The 22,513-nt window shown below is 30.0% G+C and overlaps 1 protein-coding gene and 1 long non-coding RNA gene across 2 annotated transcripts in view; one reads left to right on the top strand and one right to left on the bottom strand.

The window, feature by feature from the left end:
- Nucleotides 1–8,787, bottom strand: part of LOC127726673 (uncharacterized) — a 76,306-nt gene extending 67,519 nt beyond the window's left edge. Inside the window, exon 1 of the long non-coding RNA XR_007993634.1 lies at nt 8,734–8,787. This is a non-coding gene — a long non-coding RNA (uncharacterized LOC127726673). The remainder of the gene's footprint in view (nt 1–8,733) is intronic.
- LOC127726658 (baculoviral IAP repeat-containing protein 2-like) lies at nt 390–21,340 on the top strand. Its single transcript, XM_052234107.1, has 7 exons — nt 390–443; nt 7,432–7,713; nt 9,732–9,907; nt 10,577–10,667; nt 12,539–12,679; nt 16,594–16,749; nt 17,739–21,340. The coding sequence occupies exons 2-7, from the start codon at nt 7,449–7,451 to the stop codon at nt 17,936–17,938; spliced, it is 1,029 nt and encodes a 342-aa protein (XP_052090067.1). The 5' UTR covers nt 390–443; nt 7,432–7,448; the 3' UTR covers nt 17,939–21,340.
- Nucleotides 21,341–22,513: the final 1,173 nt, after the last annotated feature.

The following is a 22,513-nucleotide window of genomic DNA, read 5'->3' as shown; positions in this document are numbered from 1 at the left end:
GTACTCTTCACCAGAAGACATTCTGGAGATGTACAGAAGAGACCAATGAAACACGCCCCAGTACTAATTAATGTTTTAAGATATGTGTTTTCGTATTTATGAAGGTTGTGTGCTCCTCTATGTCAGTTGTTCGACTTGGTTAGCATAGCGTGTTGATACGTTTTCAGTTATTGTTAATTCCCCATTTTATTTTGTTTGTTTTGATAATTTGAAAACAGTATATTGGTGGTCTAATCGCGGACGCTCATGCACAAATATTAGCTAGGACGGGATGTTTAAAGACCTTGGCTACACATTTAGGTCTCGCATGGTCAGTATCGAATGAAATGTGAGCTACAACACTCCATTAGTGTACCTCATTCGCTTTATTCATTGGCCTAGATACGACATCACATGATATTATTATATTTAGATTCGCACATATTTCCGTCACATTTGTAAATGTAAGTATCGTTGTTATATTTATCTTTCAGTCTGTCTGTTCGTTTCAGGTTAATTGAAATTTCCAACTTTTTAGAAAATGCACATAAAAATTGTATCAACAGTCAATGTGTGTTAATTACACTTACAATAAAATTAAAGTGTAAAAAAAAGAAAAGTCTTTGTTAAAGCTAAAAATATGGAAATATCAAATTTTTCATGTTTACAGTACAGTGAATTGAATGATTTTTCCTTTGAAGAATTAAGTGAAGATTCTTTCATTCTGGAAAATTGGTGATGTCACTTGATTCCAGCCACTATTAATTATAAAGAAAATGTAGCAAACATCATATGAATTCAATAACTTTTGGTACTTTTATGTGTAAATTTATAACAAAAGTTGAACATTTTGTACATTGTATTTCAGTGCTATTAGAACAATACACCAGGTAACTGGTTAATTGACTATGAGTGGTGAGGAAAACAATTTAAATTCTTCAAAATGTGACCAATTAAGATGTAAAAGGCAAAGATTAATGCCACTTCTCTGTACTGATGTATTTAGTGATGAGAATAAAGATTTTAAAAAATTGAACCAAATGGTGTGAAGTATTTTTAGCATCTGTTTTTTTAGGTGAATAGTAAAAAGTAAAATCACAAAAATACTTGTGGTATGATGGGTCACTCCTCCAGGAAGTATTCCTTCAAAGACTTATTTGTCATCGTTGTTTCTGTTTTTAAATACATTACAAGCCGGTAATTGATGTTTACTTTACATTATCATGTGATAAAACAAAGTTACAAAGTTATGACTAATAAATTGAAATAGAATTTTCAGAGAGGATTTCTTTTAGAAATTTTTTACACTGATATATATATATATATATACATTGTATACAAAATAATATGATGCACTAAAATGTTCAGGTATACCAATCCAACAGATATTGTCCAAACAGTGTAAAATGTATATGCAATATATTTTGTTTTTAATATGAGGTGGGTTTTACAATAATGTCAGTATATATCCGGTAATATAATAAACTTGATAGATAAAACAAGTAATTGTGAATTGTAGTGTACAGCTTAATGGGTAGATTTATAATTTAGTCATTTTAGTGTTTACCTTTACATGAATTAAAAAAAATTACAGCACTAGAATGCATGCATGATGCAACTACAACATTTTGTTTCACGAAAAATATATTTGACTTGTTTTTTTAATGTTTACTGGACTGATTAAGTTTATTTTGATAACGTCAGTCATAATTGATTTTTTGACATATATGTTAGATATCAGAGAAAATATAATGCAAATCTATAATTTGAAGATTTTACTTTGAGATTACGAAAGTCAATTGTATATCATTGTATATACAGAAGTGTTTTTCCAAGAAATTTTTGAATGCATATTTTAATTTTTTTAAAGGGATAAACATGATCAATTTGAATTGAAATTTTATCTTTTTCCATGTAATTATATCCCAAAACTTTTCATGTCGTAATCTTAATATGTCATTCACCATTCAGATTTAAATTTTAAAAATGTTATCATTGAAACTGCTACAGGTACATGTCTGGTTTTTTTTATCTCACAATTTATATCAGGAAGGACATTTGAGGGAATTTTGTATGCTAATTAAAGAAAATTTTCTCTGTGCCTTACATTTCCTTGTTCATGTGTTGTTTTATAAACATGACATAAAAGAAAATTTGTTATCTAACTTTAGTTTGCCTCAACTATATTTTATGAAACTTATACACAATGCTCATTACCACAAAACACAGATCCAGTTTGAATTTTGGTGGTGTCATTTTTACCGTTCTAGAGTTATGCCCCTTTACAAGGAAAAATTGCTGAATTTTTCGTTTCTGTTCTCTAACTTAAGAGTGCCTCAACTAAATGTTATGAACATATACATGATGCTTATTACCACAAAACTCGGATCAAGTACAAATTTGGGTAGTGTCACTTTTACAGTTCTTGAGTTCTGTCCCTTTATAACGTTATATGCAGTAAATGTTCCTAACGGAATAAATGGTATAGAATATTTGTTCCAACAGGAATAGATATTATGACATTGTTTATAACAAAGTTTCCAGTGGAACTTCTGTTAGGCAGAACAAATATACGTTGACAGTGGGGGCATCATCTGTGTCCCATGGACACATTCCCAATTTATTTATTTTCATTTTTGCCTATTATCTCAAAAACTATAGTAATAGTGAGAAACTTTAAAGTGCAAAAATAACCAGTAAGACAAGATCTACAAATAAGCAACAGCATGTTACATGGCTGAAATTGTCAGTCGACTCCTTATATGAATTTTAACTCTGGAGTAAAAATTTAGATTATTGATTAAAACATGTAGTTAAACCAGAAGAAATGTGTGAATGACTTTCAAGTGTAAAACACCATTTAAAAAAGGGCTTCAGATGCACAAAATTTATATTTAGTGTTGTGTTCATTTAATCATCTATACTACTACATGTAACTTTTCACGAGTAATTTGAAAAAGATAAGTTTTGAAGTGAATCTGACTCACTCACTTTGTTGACTACACTTATATCATGTGTATACAAATGTATATTTATAGTTCCTTTGTCATGTTCAGTGTATGTAAAAACAAATTTGTAAATTAGTGCTTTTATTTATATGATTTGGATATCATTTTAAATAATTGGATTAGAAATTATATAATATATATATTTTATCAGTATCTTCTGCACATAATTGAATAAAAATCAGTGCAAACTGTCTTCAAAATATATTTACAAAAAGGGAGACAATTCAATTTTAGCTAGAAGCAAAATGAATTTTCAAAATGTGTTCAAAGGGAGACAACTCAATCTCAACATTTGACATAATTCAAAGTACTGTTCAGGTTGTCAAATGCACTTAAATTTTAACGATAAAAAAATATTAATGCAATTTTTTATGTAACAAGTTTTTTCATTGGCTGATCCTTTACTGTTAAATCCACAGTTAACTTGTCTGACACTGAACTTGTCATAACTACATGTAGGGAGTGAGCTGCCATATTGAATTTCTTGGATCAACAAATGTTCGATTACTACAATCATGACAATAGAATAAAAAATAAAACAAAGTCTACCTCAAAAACGCTGGTTTAAGTGAATTAATCCAAAATTGAATCGAAGAAGTAACATATCTAGCCATGACGTTTATGCACCAAAATCATTCATGAAGTTTCGTAAAATTTTACTATAGTTCAAATTTATACATTTTTTTCAAGCTCTAAGGTATTATTTCTTATTGTAATGCATTAGAATTGGAATAACAGTACTGGGTACTGTAGTTGAAGAGTTGCCACCGTCAATAGGGATTACTGCCTACACTATAGGTAATACTGGATTTGCTACAAATCAACAATTGATTTTTTTTATTAAACATTCTTAAGGTTCAAACATCTGTTGCACTGATGCAACATTTAAAATCCCAAATCATTTATTTTGTGTCTACGTTTCAAGAACACACACACCTTCAATAAGAAGCATACATAATCTTACCCATGTAGAAAACTAATGTCAGTTGCTTGGATAAGAACTGTTATTTGGGACCTCTAATGCATTAACCATGGTGTAATGTGTGATGCTGTTATCATGTAGCAGCAGCATGAAAATTAATTTTCAATTTTGAAACCAATTATTTCCTGCATTTTGTGTTGCAGAGTATACATATTCGTCTTCTGTCTACCTGCATACAACTTCTGCAATTTGCAGTTTTTCGAACACTAGCTTCATTATGATAGATGTATACATGTACCATGTATACTGAAAATTCAGAAATTATTGTGTGCATTTATTATTGCAATTTTGTCATTTTAGACCAAAATGTGATTATTATTTTTGCGATACTTAGGAAAAATTCTGCTTCATTCATATAAAAAATCCAAAATTGGAGTTTCAATTATTGTGATTACAACCCTGTCGCATTTTTCGCAATTTAATAAAAACATTGCAATAATTTCAGAATTTACAGTATACATGGTATATGAACAATTTAAAGAAATGTGTTTGCCATTAAGCTCTATATAAAAAAATTGAATTGGACTCAGTACATAAACACATAAACATGACTTCATCGACAAGAACAGATACAGTCTTTGGCATACATTCCAGTAACTTTTTTCTGATTTAAACAATAGGATATATATCTCTTTACCACTTATAATTATTATTCTTCTTAAAGATAAAGATAATAAAAAAGATATGTTTCATTCCAAGTGCCCATGATGAGCAAAGTAACTTGTTACAATATGATTATTTTGTAATTTAGAGACACAAATAATTTTGACAATCATATATAAATATATGGATATGGTCCGAGTACACAGTTATCGTCCTTTGATTTTCGTTGTCCACAAATATAGTCCCTAGTGTGGACAGTGTGTTACTTGCCATTTTTTTTATACCCCTTCCAAATTTATTTCTTCATGTTTTATGCCTCAAATAGCAAGTAGGGGGATGAAATTACACTGTAAAAAAATTTGGGTCATGAATTTTAAAGTTAAGTAGTGATTTGGTCCAGCTGAAAAAGGTTAAAAATAAGCACTTCGGAAGCTGTCAAAAGATTTCAAGACCCCCTTAACATAAAATTGTCCATATTTTGAGTTAGAGCCGATGAAGTTTTCTATAATTTTGATATAATTTGTCCCAAACGTAGTACAACACACTATAAAAATATTATTGAGAAAGCGCAGGTGGGATTTTTTTAATTTTTATTTATTGTCTAAAAGAAATGCACTACGAAATAACTGTGTACTCGGACCATATAATCACCTTATATTATGCAAATGTTCTTAAGCCACAACCAGACCAGAGCCATTTATTATGTGTATAAAAGCATTAATAAAACATATTATATAAAATATTTACAGGCAAATATTCTTAATGGGTTACATATAGGTGTATCTGTACTTGATATGAGTGGAAATTTTCAGTTGAACTTTGCCTAATAAACTATAAATAGAACCATGTAATGTATTATATATATATACTATTGGAAATTTTATGCTATTTATATCAGGTCTATTGAAAGGTCACATAAAGATTAAAAAATATCAAAATCTATTCTTAATGTATTTATAGAATTGAACTGAATTTACATGTATAATGTAATTGTGGGATGGGACATTTTAAATGGATTAGAACAAATCTATCTTATAGATTGCATACCTTGCTGAATACAAATAGAGGCACTGATGGGAATTTTAATACATCCCACTAATTATATTATAGAAAAAGATACCCAAAATTTTGAAAAAGGAGAGTTTCGAAAACTTAACCAAAGAGAGATTGCAATTTATTTTTCTACTGATAGTTAGAATACATTTCCCAAATAACACTAGGTCTGATATATGATTTATCCATGGCTGAATAAGAATTTCAAAGGGAGGGAGCAAATTGAAAATTTGAGTAGTAACATAGGAAGATTGTAGGTGTATACAATATATAAATATCACATAGCTGAGAGGGTGATCATTGTGATAGAGCAGATTGTTACGCAGAGGAAACATTGTCAACTGAGGCAAAGCCGAGGTTGACAATGCTTTTTCGAGGGGTACCAATCTGCTCTTTCACCCTCTCAGCTGTGTGTTATTAGTCCCCTACCGACGAAGTCGAAGGGGACTTTAGGTTTGCACTCTGTCTGTCTGTCTGTCCGTCTGTCTGTCCATCTGTCAGTCCGGCAAATCAGTTTTCCAGACTTTTTTTCTTCGTGCTTGAAGATATTGATTTGATATTTGGTTTATTGTTTTGTCATGACAAGTTACAGGTCAAGTTCAATTTTCACGATTTTAGCTTTTCTATTTTTTCAGTTAAAGCCCTTTCCCTAGAATTAAATTTTTGATGAAATACTTATTAATTAGAAGATTTTTGTTCAAAGGGAAATAACTCATTTTTTAAAAATGACATTTTGGATTTTTTTCCTTTTCTTTGGTAAATTGTTTGAATAATTTAGTGGTAGGTTTGTTTGTCATTCTTGAAGATATTGATTTGATAATTAGTATATAGTTTTATCATGACAAGTTACAGATCAAGTTGGAAATTTGTTTCAGTATGATGATTTTGTGCAGAGTTATGGTCTTTGGACATAGAAAATTCACTTAAATAATCAGTTTTCTCAACAGTTTTTTTCGTCATGCTTTAATATTTTGACTTGATATTTATATGTAGTTTACTACATGACAAGTTATAGATCAAGTTAGAATTTTGTTCCAATACAATGAATTTTTAACCGGTAGGGGACTATATATGTATTGCCATGCAATACTCACAGAATGCTTGTTTAATTTATTATACTGAATGAAAATATTCATTAAAAGTGTTTTCCCAATTATGTCATTGATTGTCTGCAAACAGTTCCATGGAGTATAAAGGTAGACAACAACTCATCTAAATTAAAACTATTTTTCTTCTATTTCATATGAAAATGACAAAGCATTTCTTTTATTATCTATTTGATTTGTAATCTGTGAATCTACTATTGATGTCATAATAAATAGAATTAATAACAGTGGGACACTTACATACAACATTTAACATGGCTCTAAAAGTTGTCTCCCCTGAAACTGTCAAAAGACATCCCCCCCCCCTTTTTTAGACTGGATTTATCCTTATTCATAATTGGTGTTTAGAGAGGTTTATTTGCAGTTATTTTGTTCCTTTCCCATCCAGATTTTTATTTCCTGACATTGAACATTGTACACTATTTTTATCCTCAGCCCTAACCTAAGGTTTATCAAGGTATATATGTTCAGTTTAATAATTCAAAGTCATGCATGGTCTTTAATTTTCATAAAATTTGACATTGAATGGACGGACTCTGCAGACTGTAAAGATGGCACCACAATGGAATTTTGATGTAATTAAATGTGAATGTAGATCATCTATATTTGAATGTTACTATTCTTTCATTAAAAATACTGCATATCAGGAGTCCTGCAGTTATATTTACAAATAATGCACAATTAGTGTTACATATTTTAGGTTATGATATGTAAAGAATGACAGACACTGCATTACCAGGAACTTTCACAAATCTCAACGGCGTGAATTTTACAGGGAATGCTGGAAACTTCTTCAATCAAAATACACGAAGTGACACAGATAGTAGGACTTCAACATTTAACAATTCTCAAAACTCCAGAAAAGGACCTAAATATCCACAATACTCCATAACATGTATCAGATTGTCAACATTTCAAACATGGCCAACCAGTATTCAACAACACCCAGAAACTATGGCAGAGGCTGGTTTTTATTATACAGGTAATTAAAATATGAATAAAATTTAGTAACGGGATGTCTCTACTACTGCTTTTTTTTTAGAGTAGTTTTTGTTGGCATATGTCCCTAAATGACCTAAGGAATGTTTTTAAGGATTTTTTCAATTTGATGAATTTGGCTTCATTCTGAAGTTGGGATGTTTAATTTCAATATATATTTTAGATATTAGCCGACTATGTTAATGACATATTTACATACATGTACACCTTATGTTTATATCAAGAAAGTTTTTTTCGTAATTGGTTTATGCATTTCAATAATTTCATTAAAATACAAATATATATTTATATTTTACCTAAAACAACATGAACAATGTTAAATAACATTTTAATAATATTAATAGTGGTTGAAAGGTTTCAATTTAATCTGAGAATTAAGATGTTTTTGTTTCAATTATAATACAATATTGTCTCAATATTTCCATTGTGTTTCTTCTTTAATTTAATTATCATGATTTAGTTATACAATGTCTGTATGCATACTTTGTACATTCATTGTACATGAAAATTGTCTAGAATAGGGCCCTCTATCTGGATTAGCATGATTAGTGAAATATCTTATCATATGAGATTTTTTTATAGTGATGCTACTGGTTCAAATCCTTTTTCTTGCATTGCTCTTTTTCACAACTATGTTTTTTCATTTTGTTAATGATCAGATTAGAATTCTAAAGCTCTTACCTATAGATGATCGAAAAACCTATACCATGTACTATTTATAATTTACAATACAGAGATCTTGAAATTTATCCTCTAATATTGATAGTTTTTGAATAAATGAATGACCAATTAATTATCGGTACTTCCTGTTTATCAACAATAAGTTTTCAATCATACATCGTCAGCATGGCAAATCAAACCATTCATTTTGCAATTCTATCAAGATTAAGAAAAACTCAGCATACTAAGTAAATATATGTACAATGTTTTCTGACTGTTGGTGATTCATTCACCGGTAGAAATTAGAATACAGTAGAAACTTAAAAACTATTTTAAATCTTACCTTCATAGCAAAATTTCGTATGCCTACATAGCTGAGTTTCCAAATATGATGTCACCCTTTACTTGATTTAAACATTCTAAAAATAAACTCCATTCATAGGTAGAAAACCATATACAAATTTTTAAATCCCCACTTTACTTGTACAGTGGAAACAGTATTGTTCAAAGGATTCGTATGTCTTGACTAAAACACCTTTTTTTCTTAATTTTTTTTGTTTGCAGAAACTATATTACAAAATGTATTATTTACAGTGCAACAATATCATGAATATATATAGCAAAATTGTTCATCAAAATAAGAGCTACAATAAGTTAGCATGGTTGAAAATGTAAAATTGAATCCTTAGGGGAGCTATTGCCCTTGAAAGATGATATTTACCTATTTTAATTTTTTGTATATATTGCAGAAACTATGATAGATAAAAAAAAAATAGCAAAAAAGTTCAGCCCAATGAGATCTATAAATAAGTCAACTTGGCCAAAATTGTCATTCTTCTCCTTACTCCTTACTATTTCCGCTGAAAGATGATAATTACTTAATTTTTTTTGCATTTTTGTCATAATCTATAGTGGATAGAGAGTAACTTTAAAAACCAGATCTTCAAGCAAGTCAGCATTTCCTTTTATTATCATGATCATGTTTATCTGTAAAAAAATAAGCAATGAAGATTTAATTATTTCAGGGGCCTTGGTGGCCGAGTGGTCTAAGTAGTCAAACTACTGTATCACTAGCCAGTCAACTCTGAGGTTGTGAGTTTGAATCGTGCAGGGGGCAGGTGCACTCGACTCCAATCTTAATTGACTAGGATTGTCAGTTTTCCTACGGAAGGACGTGGTTCTCTCCGGGCACTCTGACTTCCTCCACCAATAAAAACTGACTGCCACGAAATAGCATAATAGTGTTGAAAGTGACGTTAATCACCAATCAATCAATTTAATTATTTCCATGTTTATTTTTTGCATGATTTAATTTAATTACAGTTATTTAATTATTTACAGGTAACAATGACCATGTACGATGTTTTCACTGTGGTATAGGACTACAGAACTGGGACTCTGAAGATAATCCTTTTGTAGAACATGCTAGGTGGTCTTCAGAATGTCAGTTTCTCAAAGACAAGAAGGGTTTAGACTTCATTGCTACTGTACAAGATGCTGTCAAGAGAGTACAAATGGTAAATAATATAAATTTTATCATCAATAATAATCTTTGATAAAGTAAGCAATAACATTTTTGAGAGTTTTGAAAATTGGTATCCTAGTATGAATAATATTTGATTCCAAAGTAGCTTATTCCATGTATTCAATTGCAACTAAAATTGTGTCCACATTTATTAATATGGCATGAGGTCATTGCCTGTCTATTTACAGAATTCTGTTAAATATGTTTGCTAATCTTAATATAGACTTTTGTCAGTTATATGGAATCGTATAGTTTATTTGATCCATGTATTGCCAATAAAATTTTAACCAGCTAACCCCTATAATTTTCTTTTCATAATTTTATTACATATAAATCAAACAGTTTTGAAAATCTTAAAAAATTCTTGTTATTTTTTCATAGTTTTTGAAAGAAAAAAATGTCAATGCTTATTTAATGTATGAAAAATCTAGAGAATCATTTCCTGTCAAATTTTCCATTGATTTTATCTCAAAAACAAGGACACTGACCTTACATTTTTTTTTTTTTTTTTTAAGTTTTGTTATTGATACACTATCAATTTATAAGTCTTTTTTTCAAGCACACCAATCAATATTAATAAATTTCAGAAATATACATTTCTCTTCTAATCTTCAAATCACTTCGTGTTAAAAGGGTAAAAACACCTTTTCCAATATTTCAGGAGGAGGCACTGAACACAGATGGTGTAGCAGAGACTATTGAGAGTGACTGTGAAGAAGATGGAAATTCAAGATCAGAGGATAGAGGCAGAGGCAAATAATACTGTTTTATATTTACATACTATTAACTTGCATTACAAAGTAAACCTAAATTATTGATTATCAGGATTTTTTTTCAGATTGATATTGTAATTTATTAGCTGTGAGTTGCTATTGGAAGATTTTTTTGGCAAGTGAGAAGCTTTAAAGCATCATTTTGTGTTGCAGCTAACATTTTAGATATATCTGTTAAAGGAAATTGCACTTGGTCCTTGAAAGAAAGAATAGTTTTTATTTGTTTTATATTAAAGTTCCCTATGAATTTTGAAACTTTCTTAAAGTAACAGATGCAATAGATATTTCATGAACAAAGCTAAAAGAATTACCTTAGAAGCAGTCAATGACAGTACATATGTACAGGGCTCACGCTAGCAGGCGACTGTGGCATTAAAGTCACTTTCCCGTCTGTCACTTCTCTTTGCCTCTGATTGTCAAAAGCAATATCTAGTCGCCCCATTGTTCACAATACTCGCTTTCAGCATGGTTCAGTCGTTTTCGTCATCAGCAATTTTCTATTTTTACCAAGTCGATGAAACAGCAATTATTCTTTTAAAAGTAAAGAAATTCAAAGACATTAACGATTTATTTTCTTTAGAAAAGAGGTTAAAGCATTGACTGAAGTTGCTTGCATGTTATAATTTCCATAAAGACAATTTTTTATCACTTCCGGTACTTGTAAGTGTTACTCGAGAGCATACATCAATTCATTCTAACTTTCGGCAAAATAAGTTTGTTACTTCACGAGAATGTGATGAAAGTTGCCTTAAGTAAATGTTCTAACCATTTATTGCATTGAAAACTTCATATTCCTTTCCAAATAGCTTGTCAAACATCGTTTTTTGTAACTTTTCTTCGTACGCCATTGAAATATTTGTACGAACTACAGATCGGAGTAGGGATTCATTGGAAACGGACCAGCTATGACCGAAATCCGTATTCTTATGATAATAACTACGGAGGCATGAATGGTACAGCTGACAGAAGAATATTGATTCCAAAAGGAAAGATTTGTATTCCACACGCATTAGTAGACTTTGGTTAGATCTACTTGATTAATGTATATATTTCCATGTATATATGCATTGATTCAATTTATTAATTAAAGTTGCTTAACTCTAGGACTATTATACTAATATCAATATGTTATGTCCCAGCTTAACTTTTTTAAATTTATATATCTTTATAATGAGAAAAATTGAATTTCATAAACATGAAAAACAGAGTAGTTTTTTAATTGTATTTTAATTGATATATATTATACTTTCTTTTCCTTTTTGATATAAAAAAAGTTGGGTTGTTTTAGTGCTAGATATTTAGTTGGTAGTTTCTGACAAGATGACTAATATAATTGTGCAACTAGATATGATATACTTAAACAACTTTGAATTTGAACTGTTATGAATTGAACAATATAAAAAAAAAAAGATACATATGGCCCTTTATATTATAGTAAAAACCAAACATCGTAGCGCCACGAGCGAATGAGCACTTCTCTTTCAAATCTCACCACTTCTCCTTATCATTTTCAAAAAGAGAAGTCACTTCTCCCTATGATTCTGAAGTAGTGTGAGCCCTGATGTATATATATGGAATCTTTAAATGTTCATAATAGTGATTGGTGAATATATCAGAGGCTAATCAATATTAGGTATCATCATGATGTTGAATTGTGAGAGCACAGTATCCATAATTGTCAATATGAAGAGTTGCAATATTGTTCCTTTCTTCCACATGATTAAAAGGAGATTTTGGGTACAATCAATGAGAAAACAACTCAATTTATATTTTAGGATGGTGTTAAAAAGTCTAATATCTACGGAACTATTGTATTTTTCATTAAGTGTGATGATAATATTATATTTTAGATGTCTTACCTAGTGGTAAACCTCCTTCAAAAGCTGAGAAAAAGAACCCGCTGTTAACAGACGCTGCTCAGAGCATATTAACAATGGGATATTTACCTAAGGTTATCAGGATCGTTGTGGACAGAGTTCTTAAAGAGAAAGGTAGGAACTTGCAATGCAAAGACTAAAATAAAAATAAGGAAATGTGGTGTGATTGCCAATGAGACAACTATCCATCAAAGTTCAAATGAAGTGCACGTGGATGTAAGCAATTATAGGTAACTCTTCCACACATTTTCCTTTTTTCCTGAGGGTTATAACCATTATGTTTTATTTATTTTCTTGTCTTCATTTAACATGTTTAATAGAAATCAAATTCATTCCTTGATAAGCCAGTCTGTAAATCATGCATATCATGTTTATTTCCTAATATTAAGATAAAGACTGATATTTTCCTGTCTGAAGCAGAAAAAGTTTAATATAAATATTGGAAAATCATAATGATGTTTATTTCTGTAAAGTTATTTACATACAAGACATATACAGATCACAGAATAGTATTACATAGTATCAGATGGTAAATGTAAAGTTTTGTAAATGTTAACAGGCAAGACAGGCCTTGAGATTCATGTTACTTCATTTCAAAGGATATATCTGTTAATGAACTGTATATTTTTAAAGTATCATGTTTACTTAACAAACAGGATATGTTAGAGTATTGAACGTCCAAACCTGGGTCATTGAACTACTATGTCAATATAGGATCTTCTTAAAATGTCAAATGTCACCGATTATTTGCTCATTTAAATTTCAAGTGAAACTTTATCAATTTAGTAAATGGAGTTAATTCTTTATCACCATATGGACTTGTTACTAGTTGAAACGTGAATATACTTGGGAGAAAAAGAGTAACAAGTTAACCCAATTGCTAGTTTTTATTTGTCGATCTTTTGCAGTATCAAAGTACACCATTTCTTTACATTTGAGTGTAAGTCATATTTCCTGATTTTAATGAATTATTTTCCTAATGTTTAGATCTATGATGACATGCCCCCTTTTAATTTTGACTTGTTCACTGTTAAATAGTTCTTGGATCTTTATTGTTGAACACTTTATAATTCTTATCTTGTTCATGTAGTCTCATAACTCAAGCATGTCAAGTTTGCTTCATAATCATGATAATAAATCTAATGACGCTTGCAAAAAAAGTTTATTGCCATAAAAATAAGCTCCATTCTGATTTTGACTATTTCAAATTTGTCTAATATGCTAATGTCAAGTTCAATACTGGTGTTATAAAGGCAATACTTTGTTTGTTTTCTCAAAGTATTGACCTTTTTCTTCTAACCTTATGACATTTATAAAAATCCAACAACCAATAAAAGCTAACCTCCTTTTCATTTTTCTTACCTTTTTCAGTTTTTGTTCTGAAGATATTAGACTTTTATGGTTTAAATAAGGGGCTTGGCATAGAAAAGGCTTATTGCATAGCTGTTTATTTAGATGAACATGATGAAACATATACTGTTGTCTTGCTTATTAAAATCCTTGATGATGAGATTAATTTCATAAAAACACCATTTATTATTCCCTTTATTATACCCATTGAGCATGTGTTTTTCATTACATGTTTTTAAGCTTCTGTATTGGAATGATTTTATATTTGGTCTTGAACTTTATAATGTGTAATAGTTTTAAAGGGTAAGAAAGAATTTGCAGATCTGCCTAGCGGTCTCTTGGTGTACGATTACAAGTTTTTATTATGCCCTGACTGAGTATGGAATTTCTTGTCCAATCCTCATAAAGATTAGTGTACACTTTTCATGAAATCTTGATGGTTTTCCCTAATATTGATGTTTTTTTTTAAATTTTTATGATAAGTGCTTAAAGTTAAATTTTATATATTCAGAACTCTTGAAAATGGAGCAATTGCTATGTACATTGTATGGTGATCAATAATAAAGATTAGGTGTTAACCTATTGATTGTTGGTTGCTTAACGTCCAGTGGCAAATATTTCATGCATGTTTAGGATGAGATGGTGTGAATAAAAGAAGTGTATCTGGTATAGCAAGGAATTGACAAAAATGCATCTACCGTGTCACATTTTCTAAGTCTTTCCATGCCTATTGTCACTTACCATTATTTATATTTTTTTCACTATGTAAAACTTCACTATGTATTTATGTTTTTCACTTGTCACAAGTCCACAATGTGAATATATACTAAATATATACGTAGAACATTAGATATTTATCCTTCCATATAGAAAGTTTACACAATTTTATTTTTTTTTTCAAAATTTATTCTCAAACAGTGTGTGTAAGGTTAACTTGTAATAAAAGTAATCTTTATCATGCTAAAATAAGCAATATGTGACATTTTCATGGATTATTTATTTGGGGAAATGTTAAAATTCAATGAACATTACGGGGGTAACATTGTATTTTTAAGACAAAGTGTAAATGAATCAAAGCATTTTCTATATACTCCTTCATATTTGTGTATATTAGAAATATAAATATGAACTGTTGTGTAATGAAATATTTTAGATGTTGGGAATAGCTAGAGTTAGTTCTGTAGATTTGTGATTGTTGTTTTCTTCTTATTCACTCAGTAAAATGGCAAATGATTGATATTTATCCTAAAAATGGCTATCTCTGAAGCTTCTTGTCTGCAAAATGAAGAAATAACTCAGGTTAGAAAAAATTCATGCAATAGAAAAACAAAGGATATAGGGTATCCATGCATGACTCAAAATCAGTACATGCACAGCAAAAAACACACAAAAAGCAAAGGAACAGCGCCTTTATTGCTGTTCTTCATCTTAAAGTCACAGTTTTTTGTTTTAGATTTTCACAACAGGGATGTAACATTTATTTGCTTTTAAAAATCGTTGTAATTTGAGTAAAGTATAGCAGTGAGGCGGTGACTGTACCATAGTATAGATGAAAGTAAAAAGTAAAATAACAAAAATTCCGAACTCCCAGGAAAATTCTAAACAGAGAGTCCATAAGTAAATGGCAAATTCAAAAGGTCAAACACATCAAACAAAGGATAACTACTGTCATAATCCTGACTTGGTACAGGCATTTTCTTATATAGAAAATGGTGGATGGAACCTGGTTTTATAGCTATCTAAACCTCTCACTTGTATGACAGTCGCATAAAATTCCATTATATTGACAACGATGTGTGAACAAAACAAATTTAAACCGACATAATAGGTAAGCCACTTGATGTCATGAATTATTTCTATTCTGATATGAAAAATGTGCCAAATAATTATTCTATTTGAAGTAAAATTAGTTATTTGTTCTCAAAATGAAAATTTTTACATCAGCATTTTTGTTTACAGTATTATGAACCTTCCATCACTAAATATATCATTCCAAACATAAAATGCAGAGTTTGACAAGTGTTTTTAACATTTTCAAAATTTGACAGACTTAAAAGAATGTTTTTTGAACTGTTTGCCTCCTGATCTGTGAAAATAAAGGTTGCACAAGTCATAGAGCCAGTTATAGATCATTCAAATTTGGCTAATAAGTGTCAACTTTTACACTTCTCTACAGGAAAAATGGCAGTTTTAAAGGACATTGCATATTTAAGAACAAGTATGAAGATTGCTAGCAAAAGTATTTTACTTTGTAATACCAGTACTTTACAAGAAAAAATTAGTTTTCTTTTAATTATAGCCACACTTTACTCTTTTTTTAATGTATCTATCATGTTGATAGTTAGCCTGTATTTATATTAACCACTACTTAGCACATTTTTAGATACAGAAACTATTGCGAGGTATTTTTTTATGTGATTAATGTGACTGGATGAGTATTGCAATAATGGGAACTGGCATTCTTATATCTAGTACTTATATCTGTTTGCAGCTTTTCCTAAAATCGCAATAATTAATCTCATCAATTTGGTGGGTCTGGTCAAAATGGCAATAATAAATGCTCGCGATAATTTCTGAATTTACAGCACTTTTGTTTCAATATTCTACCTCATTATCACTTTCTCTTTCAAATTAAGTATTTTTATTTCATATTACTGTTAATTAAATTTTATTTAAAGGTTGGGCTAGCATGTCATCTCGAAGATTAATGGAAGAAATATACAAAATAGAGGACAGTGGGGAAATACCAAGATCCGAATTATCTGTACCAATGAATTCAAAGTTTAAACATTCATTAGTAAGCATAAAAAAGGGTTCAAAAGTTGTTCCAAGAGGTAAGTACATTTCTGTTGAATTTAATTATTCTTGGGTTTACTATACCAACCCTCATTATTTTGGTACCTACATAAAACTATTTCTTTGATGTGAAATTTATATATTTTAAAATAGTCACTTTTGAAATCAGAAGATAATTGATAGATGCTTATAAGTAATTGTTGCTTAACATCTTGTGGCAAATATTACATGCATATTCAGGATGATAATATATTACAGCTCTTTTCATAATGCTAGCAAGACAAAGGTTTGTTTGGTTTGCTTGCTTTGTTTGTATCAATGTTTGCTCAAGCATTGTGATTAAGATTGACATCTGAAAACAACATAAAAAAGCAGATTTAAACTTGTATACATTATATTTAAATTTGATTGGACATTATCAAATAATCAAATTTACCTATACACAGGCTTAACTCTGCCTACTTATATTGTTTGCAGATGTCGATCTTAATTACAATGCTTAAGCAAACATTTATACAAACAAAGCAAGCAAGTCAAACAAACCTTTGTCTTGCTAGCATTATGAAAAGAGCTGTAATGGAATATGAATATATCCTGTTTAACAGTTGACCAATATGCTTGTTATATAGTTATCCTTGAGATTGGCTTTAGATTCAAACTTCTATTTAAGCAAGACAACTCAATTTAATTTTTATGAATCATACTAAATCATGTTTCCTGCTTTTTGATGAATACTTTTAAAAGTTTTTTTAATTTTAATGTGTATGTTCATAAATGAATTATAACTTCAATTTTTCAATGTTAATATATATTTTCTTTGAATTGAAAAATACTCACTGTTTTGTAACTGAATCCAAAGTATGGGAGGTAACTCTTCAATATCCAGTTCTTGCAAAAAAGCATATTTTACAACAAGTCAATATGGTGACCTCATTAAATCACATTTTCTTTTCACTAAAGGAGGGTTTAATATAAGCATCAGATTAGTTAGGTTCAAGATGTAATTCTTAAATTTGTCTTTAAACAGTTGAAGTAAAGAAGATATCACAAGAAAATCAAGAAATGAAAGAACAGACACAGTGCAAGATTTGCTGTGAAATGCCTGTTTCTATTGTGTTTTTGCCCTGTGGTCATATATCGTCTTGTTCCCAATGTGCCCCAGCCTTGAAATCTTGTCCTGTATGCAGGTCAGAAATCAAAGGTTCTGTCAAAGTTCAGTTCAAATAACCAAGTCATGTAGTAGCTTATCTGCCATTGGTGTTTCTTTTTTAATCTTCTGAAAATATATATTATATACAGGACTATTGTGTATTTACATATTTTGGCAAAACGTCAAAACACAATATACACTAGAATACAAGTTTTCCCAAATCCATGAAATTTGGTAAATAAATGAATAGGCAGTATTTGTTGCTTTGTATGCTTATTATACACAATATTAATATTTTTATGTCATTGCTGAATTTACTGGACATCACAGACATTTTAATTGACAGAAAAGAAAACAGTGCAGGGAGGAAGGAATACAAATTTAAGTGTAGGGATGAATTTAATTGGTTGAATTGTTCCAAAGATTTTCGAAGCTTTTATGGACAAGAAATTTACAGCTATGTATGGAAGAATATTTCAAGTCTGAACCTTACTGTTTGAAAGCTATTGTGAAGACTTATTATCTCCCCTTGATTGTTGTTATACTCGTATGTTTTAATAATATATAGAACGAGTACAATTTCTTGATAATAAATATTACACATTTATTTTCAATTACTGAATTGTGATGTTTTAAGAAACAATATAAAGACAAAGGACCAGTTTAGATCTAGAACGATCCTGAGTTAATGATATGTATAATATATCATGTATATAGTGGCACATAACAAATGTCATTGCATCAGTTATACTATTAACATCATCATATTTGTTATTAAATCATATTTTTTATTAGATCATATCTATTTTTATCATCAATAAGTAGTAGATACATTTCAATTATTTGATGAAAATTGAACATCTGATTAGTCCACCATGAGAATATTATTATTGTTGACCTACATGTATAATGTAAGTTGTTACCCAACAACTATTTTAAAACTTGAAATACTTATTTTCTTAATATTTTGTGTAAATTTAGTGAGTTATTTCCATTCTTTACAATTTGTTTCTCCTGTATACGGGAGTGAAAAATGTATATGAATGTAATTTGTTATGTGTTCAAGTTGAAACTTGTATGAGAAACATTTTGATTTAGTTATTTCCTGATCACAATCTCAAAGTTGTTATCTCTCCAATATCATTTGAACTCTATTAATATTTTTGTCAAAGTTTGAGTATATACAATAAAATGCCCAATATAAGAGGGGTATGAACCCCTTTCAAGTAAATAATATTCCCATCCAAACCAAATTTTTTAATGATAAAATTGAGAATGGAAATGGGGAATGTGTCAAAGAGACAACAACCCGACCATAGAGCAGACAACAGCCGAGTCTGCATTTGCATGCAGATACTTGCAGACCAGGAGACGCTCACACTGTTAATGCACTTGTTCATACATCAATTAGGAGTTAATGGGATTCGCTCAGGTCTTAACTTTTGATTTGCCATATGTTTATTCCAAATATGTTTTAAGAGTTTAGAAGATCAATAAACTTGTGTTGCCTTGATTTTACATACCATATGTCTATGATATATTATAGTGAACATAATTTTTATCTGCACAGACAGTTTGCTTTTCACTTTATACCTAATTTCCAAAATTGTAAATCTTGTATATATATTGTATTGATTCTGAATTGTAGTATTTAGCCTATGGTAGTTTACTTATTACTTTTATATTTTAAAAGAAACATTAATGGCAGATAAAAAGTGAAAAAATATGGGATGCCCATATTACTCACAACATGTATCAGCTAACTTTTGGATGTGTTGAGAAATTTGGAAATGATGCTTTATGATCATGGGTTTCTCATCACTCCCAGTTAACTGCTACAAGCTATCACCGATGTGTTCATGTCATTACTAGTCTTTCAATGCCTTTGGCAGAATGGCCTGAAGTTTTACTTTTTTGTTGTTTGTGGTTTTTTTACACAAGTTTTTGTTTACATTTGTTTAACTTACTTTTACATAAGTTATCGAATTAAGTATGAAACGGGTATCATATATAAATACGTTATAGTCAAGATTATATTTTTGTTTATTATTTTATGAGTTGGATAGAAAAGGCCAATATTTATAAGACAAGAAATATGCCTCTCCTATTTTTTTTTATATAAAATGAAGTGTCCTTAAAGTAAGTTCCTTATTGTACTCAAAAGGTTTATGATATGTAGATGTCTGTGAGGACATACAAAGATGTAATACCTAACAATTTTGGTGGCAGTTGTCAATATCCTTCAGCCAAAGTTCTTAAACGGTATTATAGATTTGACATCTATAATAATACTGTATAGACAAACTAAAATAGGGCATCTCTGATGAAGGTTCCCTGAGAAAACACTATGTTTTCCGAATACCTGAAACATTGATATCTACCTATCGAGTGGTTTATTATCGATGTAAGTGGTAATATTGATTGATTGATTGTTGGTTGCTTAAAATAAAGGGTCAGATATTTCATGCATTTCTAGGAAATTCAAGATTATAAAAATGTACAATATGGGGCAAAAATTAAAGGTAAGAAATATAGTCAAAGCTTTGTGTACAAAATATTGTCATACTGTTATGTATAAGATAAATTCTTCTAATCATATTCTGGTCCAAACATAAAATGCTAGGTATGATCAGTAGAAAATAAGGCAGGATTTCTTCAAAAATTTCCCTAAAAAGTGTTCTAACCAAAATTAACAAAATGTGGTGAAAAGTTAAAAGTACAAATATAGACCAAATGTAATCTACAGATGTGTACAAAGTACAAAATATGGTCATAATGTAATGAACAAAAACAAAAGTTGTTTTAATTCTTCATAACATTAAATATGGTCAAAATCTAGTGTGCAATGTAAGGTAAAATGATCGAGTACAAAATGTGGTCAAATCTTATTTCGAAAAATGTGATCAAATAGTAGCATACAAATATGTTCAATGTTAAGGCATAAATATGGTCAGAATTTAATTTAAAAATGTCAAAAACATCTGTCATTTCCTAATTTATTGAGTAAACAACATGTAATGCACAAACTTGTTTTTTAAATTGTCATAAATTATGCAGAAAAGGTTCTGACATGAATACACACATAGCTACTACATGTTTTGGTTATCACAGAAAAATGTTTATTTCAGGATTACACATTTTGTATATCGGGAAAGTTGTAAGTATTTATGCTTAGCCAAGAAACATTCACTGGGTGTCCTTGTTGTATCTTTACACAACACCAAGGCTATGTTTTATGCTTTTGCGACTACATTTTGTTGCTGTGTTACAAACACATACATTTGTTTTGTATATGTGCTTGTAGAATAAAGCACAAGAGAGTGTTCCGCATAATGTAAGAACACTATGGATTTAGTTCAGTGATACATTATTGCATAAGGCACTTGATTTTTTCTTTGAAATGATGAGTCTTTCGGATGACAGGCAGCTTATTTTTATTCGTTAGTTATGTTAATAAACGTTTTTCGTGATTTAAAGAATGTGTCTTTGTCTTTTCCTTTTTTATTTTATTTTTTTTTTGGGGGGTGGGGGGGGGGGGGAATGTGGTAGCATAGAGAGGCTTTAGGGAGATGGTCAGGAAAAAGATGCAAGATAAAAAGTGCCCTGGAAGTGTTATAGCAGTTCCTGTTCCAATAGTCAGACTTGTCTTACTGCAAATCTGGTGATAAGTTGATTTGGATATGCCATAAACGAAAAAAAGATTTGGTTTGCAAGTTTGGCTGTACCTGTAAAAAACTTATTTCAGGCGGAATCGCACATCCTTAATTTTATGGTGATGTTGTTTACTGAGTCTGGAAATTTATATACGATCCAGGTAAACTTATCAATCCTTTAAATAAACTGGTATTCTAAAAGGTTACCAATTCAACACTAATTAGATCTTTGAATATTGTTTTTATTGGTATAAATATTGATTTTGTTATCAGTAAATTAAAATCATACTAAATAGTTTTGTTATACACATATGCACTTTGACGGTACTACAGTCTGTTGATACCTTTATTTTGGCATTGCACAAGGTCATGTTTTTCTCTGACTATCTTTACACTAAATCCACTTGATGTTGAATGTGTACTGATTGATATTTTAGTCTTAGATACATGATTTTTTTTTATTAGTTGTTATTGGCTTTAAACTAGCTGTCAGTAACTGCGAGTACTCTCAGATCTGTACTTCGAGTCCTTTTTGTTGTTAGGGATTATGGATGGATAAATACCCAGCCACGTCCGGTCTGTGTTTATGTGTAATGTTTTTCATCTTTGTATTGATCTGATTAGTTAAGCCTTTTTCAACTAATTTTTATACGACCGTCGTATATTGGTATGACGTTGGCGTCGTCGTCGTCCGAAGACACATTGGTTTTCGCACTCTAGCTTTAGTTTAAGTGAATGGATCTCTATGAAATTTTACCATAATGTTCAATACCACAAAAGGAAGGTTGGGATTGATTTTGGGGGTTATGGTACCAACAGTTAAGGAATAAGGGGCCAAAAATAAGCATTTTTGTAACTTCCAGACATAACTTGTGTGTTAGTGTATGGATCTCTCTGACATTGTACCACAAGGTTCCATATCACAAAGGGAATGCTTGGATTGATTTTGGGGGTAATTGACTCAAAATTTTAGGAATTAGGGGCCAAAAAAGGGGCAAA

This window comes from Mytilus californianus, unplaced genomic scaffold, assembly GCF_021869535.1.
Source record: "Mytilus californianus isolate M0D057914Y unplaced genomic scaffold, xbMytCali1.0.p SCAF_18, whole genome shotgun sequence".
Classification (NCBI taxonomy): domain Eukaryota; kingdom Metazoa; phylum Mollusca; class Bivalvia; order Mytilida; family Mytilidae; genus Mytilus; species Mytilus californianus.
This window is presented reverse-complemented; position numbering and strand designations above follow the sequence as displayed.

Excerpts from the sequence above, each read along its gene's own strand:
- LOC127726658 (XM_052234107.1), top strand. The coding sequence starts at position 7,449 with ATGACAGACACTGCATTACCAGGAACTTTCACAAATCTCAACGGCGTG. Across the intron at positions 9,908-10,576 it reads CTGTCAAGAGAGTACAAATG|GAGGAGGCACTGAACACAGA; the intron begins GTAAATAATATA and ends CCAATATTTCAG. Across the intron at positions 10,668-12,538 it reads ATCAGAGGATAGAGGCAGAG|ATGTCTTACCTAGTGGTAAA; the intron begins GCAAATAATACT and ends ATTATATTTTAG.